The 14,643-nt window shown below is 50.5% G+C and overlaps 3 protein-coding genes across 3 annotated transcripts; 1 reads left to right on the forward strand and 2 right to left on the reverse strand.

Annotated features, from left to right (window-relative positions):
* Window positions 1-601: 601 nt before the first annotated feature.
* On the forward strand, window positions 602-892 carry PHYSODRAFT_510629 (hypothetical protein; the record flags this gene model as incomplete). Its single annotated transcript, XM_009532892.1, has 1 exon — window positions 602-892. A coding segment is annotated over one exon (291 nt), but the record flags the coding sequence as incomplete, so codon positions are not given.
* Window positions 893-1,094: 202 nt separating this feature from the next.
* On the reverse strand, window positions 1,095-2,150 carry PHYSODRAFT_514180 (hypothetical protein; the record flags this gene model as incomplete). Its single annotated transcript, XM_009532893.1, has 2 exons — window positions 1,095-1,278; window positions 1,390-2,150. 2 exons carry the CDS (start codon window positions 2,148-2,150, stop codon window positions 1,095-1,097), a joined length of 945 nt encoding a protein of 314 aa, XP_009531188.1.
* A 3,690-nt stretch (window positions 2,151-5,840) lies between these two features.
* PHYSODRAFT_335495 (hypothetical protein) lies at window positions 5,841-7,565 on the reverse strand (the record flags this gene model as incomplete). The annotated part of the gene is made up of 3 exons (XM_009532894.1): window positions 5,841-5,997; window positions 7,233-7,467; window positions 7,544-7,565. The coding sequence occupies 3 exons, from the start codon at window positions 7,563-7,565 to the stop codon at window positions 5,841-5,843; spliced, it is 414 nt and encodes a 137-aa protein (XP_009531189.1).
* Between the last annotated feature and the right edge of the window lie 7,078 nt (window positions 7,566-14,643).

Here is a 14,643-nt window from a genome sequence, read left to right on the forward strand (position 1 = left end):
TCCAGCCCAGGAAGGAAGGATACAGACGAAGATACAGCGGCAGGGGTTTCATCTGGCACAGGGGTTTACTCGGTGCACAAGTTGTCTTTTCTCCTGTCAAACAAGAATTTACCATCGCTCGACGATCTATGGCTCCGAAGTCGACAAGTGTAGGACCTGTATTTTCGGCAACGACGCATAATATATTTCCGCATGTGCAGCTAGTTGCACTACTCACTTAAGGCAGGCAATCCTGCCTGTCAGATCGTTGTCAGCCTTTGTACTTCCAGGAAAATGGGACGGGACGATTGTTCTCAACTTTCCAAGCAAGCTCAAAACTCAACAACCCTTCTTGGACAATGGTGGAAACGCGCTCAAGCGACCCAGAGCAGCAGTTATCGTTCGATTGTCTGCCCCAAGTGAGTATTCTCTTCAACTGCACGCATTGTTGCTGCTGCTGATCAAATGTTTCTTGAAATGGCAGGTGGATGCTTATCTTCGCGGAGTGCTCGTGGCACGAGACAATCCCGCAGAACCGCCCTGAGGCAACTGGTACGAGGTTTGAACGCTCTGCGCGGCCACCACCCAGACCCAGTGTGGCTTACTCGACGCAACAACGGGAGTTACCGTCAACTCTGTCGTGGACGATACTGTGGCTGCACTTGAAGAAGTTGTTGGAGGCCGCTGGGGGAGAGTTTGTCTGGCCCCGAACGACGCAATTCAATACGGAGGAATTGTACGCTTTCTGGCTACCTACGTTCAACACGACGCCTTAATCCAAGAATGTCTGGCTGGCGTTCGCTGTGACGCGGTGGTGCGGATTACGGCGCTGAGTGAGCGTGGATCAGCGGCTGCCACACGCAACTTTCCTGATCGAGAGCCTCCGCATGGTACTAGAAAGTTTTACCATTAATTTCAAGAGGACCTTGAACTACAGTAGTAGGGCAACAAACATGCATTCCAGTTTTGATCGTCAAAACATTGATACTTGAAGTGACTTACTATACTCTCAACACTCGTTCCAGTACGTTGCACGCTTTTCCAGCTCCTGGAAAATTGCAGCTGAGTGCAAGCAATGGTTTGCGCAAATAAATACATCGATATGTGGGAGCTCGCTAGAGCGACATGGACTGCTTCTCCTCCTCGTCTTCAATCACCTTCAAACGCTTCGCGCACCGTTTCAACCTTCGTCGAACGGTATGCTCAACCTCCGATCCTTGATCGGTCGCGGGCATTGCGGCCAGCACATCATACGCCAACTTGATCGACTTCATCAGCCGTTCCCCCTCGTCATCCACACTTTGCACGTTCCCACTCTCCACAGGCACAACCGAAGAATCCACGCAACTCACAGACCTCTGCTGGAGACTCGCCTGCACACTCTGCTGCATCTGCAATACACCCGGCGACTCACCCTGTCCAAAATCCGTCTCCGTCGGCGCCTTGCACACAACCGAGATCAACTCGGGCTTGTCATGGAGCCAGCGTCTCAAATAGTAGACGTCATGTCGCCCCGAACATGCGGCCAGCTCCGCCGCACTATCCCCACCAGCAACACACTGCGAGCCGAAGACGCAGACGTAGGCCAGGCCCAGCTTCTCCCACATTTTCCGCAGCTTGTCGCTTGAATGGGCAATGGGCGAGCCCAGATTGAAGTCCACGAACACGTGATCATCTGGGTACGCGACCCGCGCGTACTCCGCCTTGTTGCTCACAAACTCCGCCCTCACTTTGTCCCAAAAAGCGCTGCTGCCGTCCGCATTGCGCTTCCTGAGTGCTCCGTCAACTGTCAACTGCCTCAAATAAGGCGCTAATTGAGGCGAGAAGAGCACGTTCGTGAGGCGCAAGTTGCAGTTCTTGCTCTTCCTGGTGCGACCCGCCGGGTTTGCATTGATGAATACAAACCCACCGCCGTCTACGAGACCCGCGGCGCTCGCTGTCTTGGCCTCCAGCAACTTAAGCAGCAGCTCCGCGTACCCGGCCTTGGACTGGTACGCCGCGTACTCCTTGCTCTGCGCGGGCACGCCGAAGCCGCCGCACAGCGTGCGCAGCTCCTTGGTCGAGTAGCTGGCGATCTCGGACTGCAGCTCCGCGCGCTGCCCTGCGTCGCTCAGCCGCTGCAGCGCCTCCAGCCGCTCACGGCGTGCGGTCGCCGCCCCCACATTCGCCATGGAGCTCCTGGATGCTGGATGATCAACGGTACCCCATTGGCTTAAAATGGTTGAAACGATAAGGGATTGGGCAAAATGGGGGAGGATTTGAGCCAGTTATAAGACAGATCACCAGGAAAAATACGACAAGCCTCAACTCTAACGAACACTTACGTGTACTTTGTCGTTATTTTATGTTGTTTTAAAAAGATTAACGATTGCGAGAATACCACTTGAAATGATATATTGTGAGAACCGGCTAAAACGCCCATCTCTAGCAACCCCTTATTAGATCTCAATAGCCAAATTAATCAGAGTACAAATCAGGTTTGAAATCGATCGTGACACTTGCCTGCGCGATTGCCCAGTAAAAGGTGAGCATTCTGCTCCAAACGCGGCTATATCGACTAGGTCTCCATAAAACGGTCGCCTAATCTGCACATCCACTCACATATGTATCGCAGGGAGTCGATCGATTTGTAAATCGATCGAGCTAAATCAGGGTGTTAATCAATCGATTTACGAGCAAAATAGGCAAATGAAGCGGGTTTCACAATACTTCCTCTGGCCGAAAATAAACGCAGGTTTCAGAATACGTCATGGTGATTGGACAAAAACAGGTATTTTGGTCTTCGCGATTGGCTTATAAAGCATTAGCCGCTCCATCCGCGGGGCTTGCTGCGAAGCCCTGTGCGGTTAAGGCACTCCCAACGGCAGTTCCCAATGTTCCCGCTCTCCCATGCCTCAATACAAAGTCCCTTGACCATCGTGGCTCGCAAAAACAACCATATTCGCGCCACAGTGACTGAAAAACGGTGCTATTTCATCGCCGCTGTCACGTACCTTCCGCGAGGCAAAACGTAGCTGTTACTGATCGCTAGCAACTCCAAAATGGTGTCACGGCGCTCTTTAACCATAGCCATGAGATTGGTGGTGCTTGGCGGGTAATCGGTGCTCTAGTAGACTCGTGGCGGAATTCGGTCAAATCCGCAGTTCGTAAGAACTGTCGTTTGCGCCCCTGCGGATGTTTGAGATAATGCAACATAAGGTTTTATACTGGGATAGGAAGCGACGAAGTGCTGATAGCCCAGCCCAAACAGGATTAATTCGGGCGATGTCCCCCCGTCCAATCGACACCGGTGATGAACCGGTAACGTCTTTAGGTCAATATACAGTAAGTGATGTCTATTGACCGAGTGTTTTAGACTTCTCAAGAATGATGGAGGCTGCTCCAGTTCATTTGCAAATTCGTCGAGTTAGATTCGTCATAGATTTTGCTCTGAAATCGGTTGTACGTCGTGACCATAGAGGCGATACATTGTCGGGCAGATTCTGCGGCTGCGAAGCAGGCGCAGGAGATGCCCGTGGAGCGTGCGGATTGAGTTTATCAATGGCGATCAAAGGTGAGTTAACCAATCCTATCCCAGCCTTCGCGAAGCCCTAGTTCCGCAGTTCGTCAGAACTGTCGTTTCGTATGTTTGAGATAATGCAACATAAGGTTTTATGTTGCATTATCGGTTAAAGAGCTATTTGACACAACAGCAATGACAGTTGTACAGCAATTGTATTACAGCACAGCGGTGCAAACTCCGATTCATTACAGCTCAAAGCAAGCATGCTTTCGGCGACAAGCTGACCAGGCAGCAGCAATAATAAAGAGGGGTGATCAGTCAGTCAATGCAATTTGTGAGGAATCGACCGAATCGGGGCAGCAAGCGAGCAATAGGTAGGTCGCCGTCGTATCGGCTAAGTTAGTTTAGGCATGTGGCTGTCATTTCTAAGATACGATGTCGGACGCCACAGCAGCAGCAACCATAAACCGTCGTTGAGTAAAACAAAATTATCGCTATTAATTAATGGTCGTGGGTGCGAACTGTTTGTTGAGAGTCGACTTTGAAGTGAGGAGACCTAAACGGCATTTAAATCAGTATAGCAATTCTACAAAATCAAGTTGAAGGCGTCAAATTTGGACATATACACCGAATAACCCCAGAAAATAAACACATTATACATTCTGAACCGAAGCTCAGTCTGGCAGCTTAAAGCTGTGCAGTATGTACCTTGAATAGCAGTAACGCTAGTGTGAGTTCATGCAATGAAATGAAATTTGCGGTTATGACGGCTGACTACGCCCGTCGCCGCGCACTGCTGCAGCGCAGCATACGGGGACTCCCGCGGTAGCAGCCGAATAGTGTGAGTTCACGTTGATCCGCCACGGCAGATCGAGCAGCGTAAGCCATCCAGCAAATGGACGCATGATATTTCACAGTACAAAAATAAGAGCAAGCGCTAAAATTCAAGAATGTCATCACGCAACGCGCTTCTGCGGCAAGCATAGCGCTATTACCACATAGTACTACTAGTAGTAAATAAGTTTTCTACTGTGCACGTTTTAGAATACAGTAAAAAAAGACCGAACTGCGAACACCGCGGGCCAAAGCCCGCAAACCAGTGAGCTCTCGGAGTAGCGTCGCGTTTGTGATCATAGCTCAGTCTCCAGATCGAATCTGTTCGTAAACGCCATATTAGCCAATAGCAGAGATCGCGGTGCGTATTTTGGTCCAATTAGGGTGACCGTACCGGTAGAGCTATCCCTATATTGAATTTGGCGGGCAAATCATGTGGTAATTGTAGATTTGACAATGGCGAGCGAAAGTTTCACAGCGATATCGCTATTTTCCAGTCACACACACACGGTAGTAATGCAGCGTGTGTTTTCCTAGGCGGTTTTGGTGAAGATGAAGCCGCTTTCATGGCTGCCGATTGAAAGAGGACCGGTGGTACGGAGATTGCCTTCTCATCGGGGGCGTCTCGACGTGGTCGTGCGCTAAGCTAAGCCAAACATCGCGCTGATAGTCGCGTTAGACTGCCTCAAGGGTTCGACTCGGTTGCAACGGACCAGGGGCGTAACTAGGCCCGATTAGGGGGGGGCACGCCCCCCCCCCCCAAACTTTTGCCTCCACCTCGCTTTGAATGCTATAATCCATACTATTTTTTGCCCTAGACCCGTGCCCCCTAGAAAAAGGGCGGTGCCCCCCCCCCTAGAAAAAGGCTCTGGTTACGCCCCTGCAACGGACACGACATGTTGCGTGGGCATCTTTACTGTGTTCCAGCTCCGATCCAGGACTCGTAGAATGCACGTCCTATAGACTGCGGTCACGTTCCCCGTTGCTATTTTCACGACCAAATTTGGCCGCGGAAATAGCTCTGGGATCGGGAAGCTATTTTTGATTTGGCATTTGGCAATACCCCCACCTGTAGCCAAATCAGAGCCAAATTTGGCATTTGTCGGCTGGATAGCTCGACGGGTACGGTCACCCTTAGCATGCAAAAAGGCCTTGTTTTCGTAGAGCAATGGGCAAATGATCTGAAACCTGCGTATATCATCGGCCAGAGGAAGTAGTTCACAAGAAGAGTTCGTTCGAATCCGATTCGTTGCTTGAACGAAAACAACATGAAAAAAGAAGCTTTGGAATTACAGCAGACAAATGGGAACAAGGTCAGTGTAAATCAAACTCGAAGATTTTCTATGGAGGGGAGTATTTATGATCCTTGCGTCGCTGTTCTATCCACAACGCTTTCGAAGTTTTTCTTTCAATTCGCTATATTTTAGGATACTCTCAATGCTGATGTTGCTAAAACACTGCACTACGTATCTCTAATTTGTTGTTGCCCTCATCGCCGTCTTCTACCTCAGTCGAATGTCATGACTCACTGAAGTAGCGCCTGCTCCTTGCCCTGCTTCTGCTGCTCCTCTTCCCCCTCCTCTTGGTCCTGGTTGCGCTTCTGCCTTTGTTGCTGCTTTTGTTCATGCTTCCTCTTCTGCCAGTTCCACGCGAGACCCCCCACGAGTAGCATGCCGATCACACTGCCGATGGTTGCCTTTATTTTGGTTCTTATGCAGATCAGGTCTAGGATTTGAACATGCTGATTATGAGACCGAATCGGTAGACCTGAACCAAACAGCCACGGTAGTGGAACATGGTACTACTTGCCACCATTTGTACGACCTCCGTTCGGCTTTCCTGCCGTAGCAAGCATCCATAATGCTACTTGTACATGAAGGCTGAGCATTTGGACCCACTGCTTTAAATGAGAAGGCATGGTGCAATGAGCGGAGCCTATCATTGCATTAGTCGCTTCACAGCGTACCGTGGTGAAATGGTGGCTACCTAAGCCGCGACGGAAGGCGTTTGCTCAGTCCAATTAATAAAAACGATGGGCTTACACGTTTTCTTAAGAGTGCAGTGACTACGCATTTTTACCAAACCAATGCAGCAGCTCAACGCTGGCTCACCTCGGTCGATCATCATTGCTGGCATCTAACTAAGTACTTGCAAATATGTTATTTGTAATAGTTTTCCATTGAGTTTGTTGCCGATAGTTTGCGGCTGCAAGAAGCGAATACATATCCTTTGACCATACTGGACGTGTGCTTCGTACTGATAGCAAACGATATATGGATACTACTTCCTAGAGCAAGAAGTAGTCTCGAACAGGTAGCTGTAGAAACTGCGTTTAAAAATCTAAAATATAACCTAAGTAGTTGATCATTTGTTTTCCGTTCTATTCCGTCCGACTCAACTGAAGCGCATCAATCGCCAGAACTGAGTGCTTGCGCATCTCGATCGGTATGGTCTCCAATTCAGCCTGTTGCCGCAAAAATAAACGTGAGCTTGACTTGCGTAGGCGCTCGCAGGAAATTCCAGCGCCGTCCCTATTACACTCGCTCGGAGATGTCTACACTATCGACGCACCGCCCTCACCACCGGTCTTCACACCCATGCCGCCAAGCACGTCACTGTTGGTCACATTGCTGATGCTGCAGCCATGAGGACGTGGCTGCCCACCGCGCGGTGTCGACAGCCTTGAAGTTTTCATCTGTAGACGACGCAATGGGCCCGCTCGCCTGTATGCCAACCCTTGACACGTTGCCAGCGCTGTGTTGCGCGAAACACAACACCAGCACTGTTCCGCTGGCCACATCCGTCCCGCTGCCGTATTGAACGGCCATACCACAATCTGCAGCCGCTTCTCGTGCCTCGCTTCTCTTCGGCACACCGGAGATCTAGACCTTGCCTACAACATGTACACCGCATCGACATCGTCGTCGCTCGTCGCCTATTATCGTGCAGGCCTTGTGTCTGGCCCAGCACGCCGTCGCTGTCGGTATCCTTGTCCACCAGAAACACCACGCCGCGCCGCGCACGTAGATCTTCTTGCTCCACACGGGCATGATCATGTCGAAGCATCCGATCCACCTCAGGGTTGGCCCCCTCGTGCGCGCTGGATAGGAGACGTAGCACAGCCTTCACGCTGAAATAGACGCTCGGGGTCCCTAACGTGCTCAGCGCAGCAGTGACGAGAGGAGGCTCAGTCCATGGCGGTGCTTGGGCTTGAAGGCTCGGAATCACGGAGCCGTAGGGTGCTGGACATTCCTCCACTAAAGCTCGCGTAGCAGAGTGAGGCAAGACTTTAGGGCCTACGTCGCCAGTTCACAAACAAATGTGATCCAATCACTGGATCAAAGAAAAGTACGGTATGATAAATTCCTCTGCATAAGACCCATTTAAAAATCTTCCACTGCCGATAACCCAGCCAGCAATCGTGCCTCCTGAGTACCCTTTGGTGTACAATCTTCTCTCCACCGCGGCACCCCTGAATGCACTGCTCGAATGTTTCACGAATGAAAGCAGCAGCGCGTTTGTCAGCACGAATTGTCCTTGCATTGGGATCGGGATCTTGTTCTTCACTTGAGTTGGGCTCTGCGTTTTGAGATGTGATGGGCTACCAGTGATGTTGTGGCATAAGATCACATGACTGGTGAGTCACGCATCGTGTGAGACATATCAAACGAAATGATACCAGGTACACTTTTAAGTATTAAAATACATGCATAACAGGGATTGAAAAGTCTGCATAGAAAATACCTATTATACTAGTACAGTAATAGTATTTTGATAGTATCGTTTAAAAAATCGCAAAATCGGCTACTAGTACAAAAGTTATTCAGAGTTCGTAGACACCAAGACATCCGCAACCTGCAGTGGGTCTTACGCTACTTACACAGTAGGCGTCGATTTGCCTCATAGTTACGATGGATTAAGCTAAAAAGTATTACGATCACACTCTTGAAAGATATATCAAAACGAGGAAGTTTTACTAGTTGAGCGTAGCATTCTTCCTACGTCAATGACATAAAAAAAGAGCACCAATGTCAATTGTGTGATGTGCACATGGGTCGATTAGTACATTTTGGGGGCGTCGAATCGAGATGATTATCTTAGACGACTCGCTGATAGATTTTCAGGAATGAATTTATGTATCATCACGCGGCTGTGGGCGCGGCCAATACATGTACAGTTCCTGATCGGGTTGCACGGTCCGTCTCACTATGAAATTCCTAGTAGGATGGCCCCTTACATGCAGAACAGGTTTATGGACAATGGTCTGTAGCAAGTGCGCGGTTGTTGATCATTGCCCGTGAGGGTAACTTGCCCGTGAAGAACATGCACACGCCAAATGAGAAATATTGTCGTGTAGGAACACGCACTAAATTATATAATAGCACACTTTCCCCACCTACAACACCCACCAAGTCCCGATGACTCAATGGGCTTGTTAGGGTTAGAACCTGAAGACCCAGGAACTTTCCCTTGCACCGAGTTGATGTTTCCTTTGTGCACCGTGTTTCCGCTTAGTCAACTGACGGAAACCCAGCGTCACCAGCCACGAGCAAAGGCTGGCACGCTCTCACACACAATATAAACCTCGCATGCCCTCAGGAAGGAAGGGTCCCAGCCAGTCACGGCTTGATACGAGGGTGCCGGAGGTATACTCTGGCGGGAAGGATAAATGGAGTGCGCTCTCGCTCCTCCACTACACGGCGATGACTCGCCCTTCGTATACACGGCCACCTCTTCTCTTCTCTTGGCCTGACCACGGGTAAACACACGCTTCGATACTAGTAGTAGGCGTGTCCACCGGCAGTCATAATCCTACGAACAGGTTTATTCAATTGCTACGGGAACTCACCGATAGCCCGGACGTCTTCCTTGAGTGGTTGGGAGGAAATCGTGTTCTCGTATTGTTGCCCAAAGGGCTTAACTGTTCTATCTTCTCTTTCCTATCTTTCAATACAAATATCTAGTCTAGACATGTCCGTTTTGGATCTTCCAGGTAACCACCCGACTCTTCCAAGCCCTCTTGAAGGCTCGGACGGCCTCCCGATGACTCGAATAGTCGCCTTAGGTGCGGAACTCAGGCCAAAGTTCGCCGTAGGTTCGGGTCGTCCTTGAAGTCCCGGTGTTGTGTGGGTACACCACTGCTCGACCTTGGGTGTCGACGAGTCATCGTCATTGGTCCAGACTGGCCAATCAGCAGCCGTCGAACGCCATCGAACGAAAGGCGATGTGCCTTGACCTGCCAGTTGAGTTGACGCCGAATGCCGCGTGACTGCCGTAAGCTTCACTCAACTTTCTCGACACCACAATATCACGCATAGTACACAATCAGGTTAAACGCACGCAGCTTTCAACTCGGCAGATGGGACATCAACTCCAATTTTAAATATTGCTTGAGAAAACGTAACGTGTTCGTGATTTTATTGATACACTAACCACTGTAAGTGATATTTGCTGATCTTTCATAGCATTCACAATACTACGTAGTAACAACCCAAGAGAACTACTTTGCTACCAGTTTGCTTTGGATGGCGTAATAAAGAGAAGAAGGCCTGGAATCCACTCTGATTGCCAAAAACGAACGGATGGAAGCAGTTTAGTCTACAAATTCCATAAATCAAACTAGACACTACATGTTAACTACCACACAATTGGTGCTTGGTATACAGTAAATGCTGTGCGTACACTAAATATGTAGTGACTAGACCGTTAAAATTCAACTGATATTACCCCATCCCAAACCTAAAGACTTCGGTGCAAACTCAGATCATTTTTATTTCAACACGTACTTGGTTAGATGACATTTATTTGAGGCTGATCCACTTTGAAGATCTGTATTGAATAAAATTTTTTGGGTCGAATCGAGTTGATGATTTTAGCTCGATATTGACCGCGGTCTCGGTTGAAGACCCGCAGATAGGATGTCATCAGCGGATTTATGTATCACGCGGGTGATTGGGGCTGTCTCATTGGGAATGGCCGACCACACAAAAAAATTAGTAGGAATTCAATGGAATTAGCCATAGCTCTCTGTACTCGCCGTGTACCGAGTATGAGGGAGCGCGTGGTTGAGGTTTTGCCGGTCTAGCTCCAACGGAGCAATACCACGCTGAAATATTATCGTGTGGCAAATAAGATATTGAGTGCAAGTAGTAGACATCATAATTACAGATTCCATTTGAAAATCGCCCAGGAGATATTCATCACATACCGAGGAATACGTAGTTTTTTCATTGATGGGAAACCCGCGGTCTCGATATGATATGTATGCAAAGTCACATGAAGTTTAGCATCAGTTGTGTGGGATATACCTGAGTTTAGACAAATAAAACTTTGATATTGTGCGGGGTTGCGCGGATAAGATTCTAGACAAAATATGTCACTCATAAAGTGTAGAGCCTTTCCTTACCTTGGAAGTCAGCACTTTGGCGATGAGCGTTGGGAGGTGCATCCGAAATGAAGGCGGCCAAAAATACCGTTTTCTATTTATTTTTCTACGAGACCAGAATATCGTGAACACGAGACGACTCTGGCCCCTGGGTGCTACTGTAGATTTTCCAGGATGTGCATGAGGATTTGTTGGAATGCGTATTGCAGGCTGTCTTCAACTGCATTGAAGTTCAAGATGAAGGCCTTGGGACCCTGCGAGCCTGGATAAGAGCAGCAGCGCTGTGAAGTATAGTGAAACTAAGTATGTAGGGTCTATGTGTGAGAAGCTGCTGAAGCCTGCTTAAGTAGTTGACGGGGGCTGCAGCACTAACAGTCGATTTACTTTCTCTTTCATCTTTCTCCCCCGAGTGTTGGCTGGTGGCCATACGGATCGAGTGCGACTTCTAACAGGGTACTGAGCCCAAGTACCGTGAAGGTCCTGCTGCAGCAGAAGTGATCCAAGATGGCGAAGCCTCTCAAGTACACGGCGGAGGGGATCCCCAAGAACTGGGATGAACGAGACTGGCAGACCTACAAGTGGGCGATGAAGACCGTCTTCCAGGAGAAGAAGCTCACCGAGATCGTGGAGGGTTCGATTGTGAGGTCGGAGCTGTCGACGGCCCAGAAGCAGGAGGTGTTCGATGAGAAGCAGACGCAGATCATGCGCATGGTGGGGTCCTCGGTGCCGCCGGACACGCTGCACCAGATTCGCGACAAGACCACGGGGACCGAGATGTGGGGCGCGCTGTGTGAGCTCTACGAGGGCAAGACCAACAAGACGGCTATGGCCCACAGAGTTCCCAACCTCAGGAATGATCTCTGGAGCACGAAGCTGAGCCCTGGTGGAGATGTTAATAAACACCTGAGCTAAATGTTCAATTTACGGACTGAGTTGGCTTCATTGCCGTATACCGTGGAGGATGTTGACATGGTGGAGATGCTGTTGGAGTGTGTGCCGAACCAGCCCGAGTTTGAGAACATGAAGGCAGCGATTCGGTACAACCCGAATTTTGGCGCTCTCACCCCGAGTGGAGTCCGTGATATGATTCGTGCAGCTGATTCCAGACAGAAGGAGTTCCGTGGCAAGAATGGCAACGGACAACGCGGAAGTCAGAAACACGGAGGCAATTTCGGCCGATCCAAGGACAAGGACAGCAAAAGTGATGGTCAGCAGCAGGATGCAGCCAAGGACGCTAAGAAGAAGAAGAAGCTCCGGAAGTGCTACATCTGCGAAAGCACAGAACATCTCAGAGCTGACTACCCTGATCGTGCGAAGGGGCCTAGCGGTGACGGAGCTAATGCGACTGAGCAGAAGCGGAAGCCTCGCGGGAATGCGACCATCCGCAGAGACGAGAGTGAGCCACCACAGCCAGACCATGAAGACGCAGATGTTGGGGTGGTGACCGGTGTGCTGGACGCGATGGTGATCGATGCCGGTGTGGATGCAGAGATCAATGATGAAAACTATGACGTTGCAAGTGGTGATGCAGTTCAAGAGGTGGATAGGACCGATGATGAAAATGAACTTGCGATTGATACCAGTGGTGGTTGGTGGTATTTCGATACAGTGGCAAATGTCCATGTCACTGGGAACCGGTCCTATTATGTGGCCTTTACGGAGGACACGAGCCAGTCGGAAAGCATTCACGGTGTCACTCCAGCCCTCGCATCGCGCATTGCAGGTGTCGGAACGGTAGCGTTACTGACCGAAGTCGATGGGTTACAAGTTGCAGTCGTCTTGGACGATGTTTTCTACGTACCTGGAGCTGAGTATGGGCTTTTGTCGCCTGGACTTGCAGTAGAACATGGCCTTCAGTTTGATTATGATCGTGAGACGATGAACTTCCGGGTTATGGATGAAGGACGCACCGTGATTGTTGCCACACCCCAAGAAGCTACATGGGGCTTCTTTGTTTCGCATCCGTCTACTGGAGCAATTGTTGGTCCGCAGGACCAGCCCCTGTGTAACGTGACTGCTGTTAAAGGGTTGCATCTTTGGAGCTCTGGCATGAGCGCCTGGGCCACACGTGCCAGCAGTACCTGAAGACTATGGTCGACCGAGGACTCATGAAGGGCATGTTGCTGACTCAGCGCCAGCACCAGGGTCCATGTGACGCGTGTCACGTCGGAAAGCAGAAAAAGAAGGCACATCGCAAGAAGCTGGACCGAGGCTTGGAGCAGCCCAACCAAGTGGTGTACGTTGATTTGTTGATCCCTAGCAAGGATAATGGAACTCGCTACGAGGCAGTGTTGATTATCATGGATGGGTTTTCTCGTTTCGTGACCATGCACTTGCTGACAAGCAAGGCGAGTGAGGTGATCAATGCGCGCATCAAAGAGTACATTTTATGGGCTGAGCGGCAGGCTGGGAGAAGCAAACGTGGTGTGAACTGGATCAAGTACCTGGTCCAGCAGGTGTGGACTGATAAGGGAGGCGAGTTCGTCAATGACGCGGTGAGCGCATGGTATCGCGCACATGGGATTGAGCATATTCGCGTCGGCCCCAAGAGCTCCCAGCTGAACCTGTGCGAGGGGACGCATCAGTCGATCGTCGAGATGACGAAGGCGTCCATGCACCACGCTGGTTTCCCAAAGAGCTTGTGGCCGGAGGTAATGCGCAGCGCTGTGTGCGTGAAGAACAGAGTGTACAACAAGGATACACAAGGGATACCGTTCGAGATGATGTTCGGTGCTAAGCCTGATCATCACCACATTCACAAGTTTGGTGCGCTCGCGTACGTGCACGTTCCTGTCTCGCCTGGGCGACGAAAGCACCACGGCAATGCAAAGCTAGGATTTGTTCTGGGCTATGCTGAAGATGTCGTGGGGTGCAAGGTATATTTTCCGGAGGAGTGGACGGCTATGTTCGTTGCTGACCTACGGATTGCTGAGGATGTAGTGTATTGTGTCCGGCACGAAGTGTCTGTGGAGGATGCAGACCAGGAGTCACTGCGTTTCAAACGCTCTGAAAATGAACACGAACTAGATTGCAGCATGGGTTATCATGAGGAAACTATCACTGAGCTTGGGCAGCGGGGAACTACTGTTGCGCCTCTGACTGGATGCGAGTCTGCGGATTCGCAACCCACTGAACTCGAGGGAGGCGAGGAAGCTAGCGAGCGATGTGCTGCCTATGAGCAGCGCCCGAGTGGCGCCTTCGAGGATAATTCTGCTGCGTGCAGGCAGGCGACGCAGACAGAGCGGAGCTGTGCAAGCCCTGCAGGAGTCGAAGGCATTACCGATGCTATCCCGAGCGAAGTTGGAGCTGCGATGGCTGACGACATGGATTGCGCAGGCGCTGTCCGCGGCTACGGAGCGCATGTCTGTGCAGGGCAACACACGGACACCGCATCATCATTGCCCTCGCGGGGTACTGTGCAGCAGCAAGATGACCAGAGTGAGTCGGGCATCTCGCCGATGCAGGCATCGCTGGATGACGAGCAACAGCGCGATGGCGACATGATTAGTACTGATGGAGACGAATCTGTGGCTGGCGTGTGTGGAACAGTTGCAGAGTCGCTGCTGTCAGAAAAATATGACGATGTGGCTGAGTCTACCGAAGATGATGCTGATGAAGTGGAACCAGTGGAGGCCGGTACTGCTGATGATGACGAGGTTACAGTGGCGAGTACTATAACATCTATGGAGGATAATGGACAAGTGGAGTTGGAAGAGTTGCCGATTCGACATGAAGTTGTTGATGCAGGTCCACTATTCCCCCAGAAGCAGATTGGGAAACGGACTCACCGTGAGGAGGCTCCGTCAGAGGAGTTGCGAGTCGAGCGTGGTGCTGAGAAGCAAGAGCCTAAGCGGACACGCACAGGGCTCCGTGAGTACCACGAACGACGACGCCTGCGCTACCTCGACGACTACGTCGCGAACGAGGCGCAAAGTACAGCACG

The sequence above is a fragment of the Phytophthora sojae genome, assembly GCF_000149755.1.
Source record: "Phytophthora sojae unplaced genomic scaffold PHYSOscaffold_6, whole genome shotgun sequence".
Lineage (NCBI taxonomy): Eukaryota > Oomycota > Peronosporomycetes > Peronosporales > Peronosporaceae > Phytophthora > Phytophthora sojae.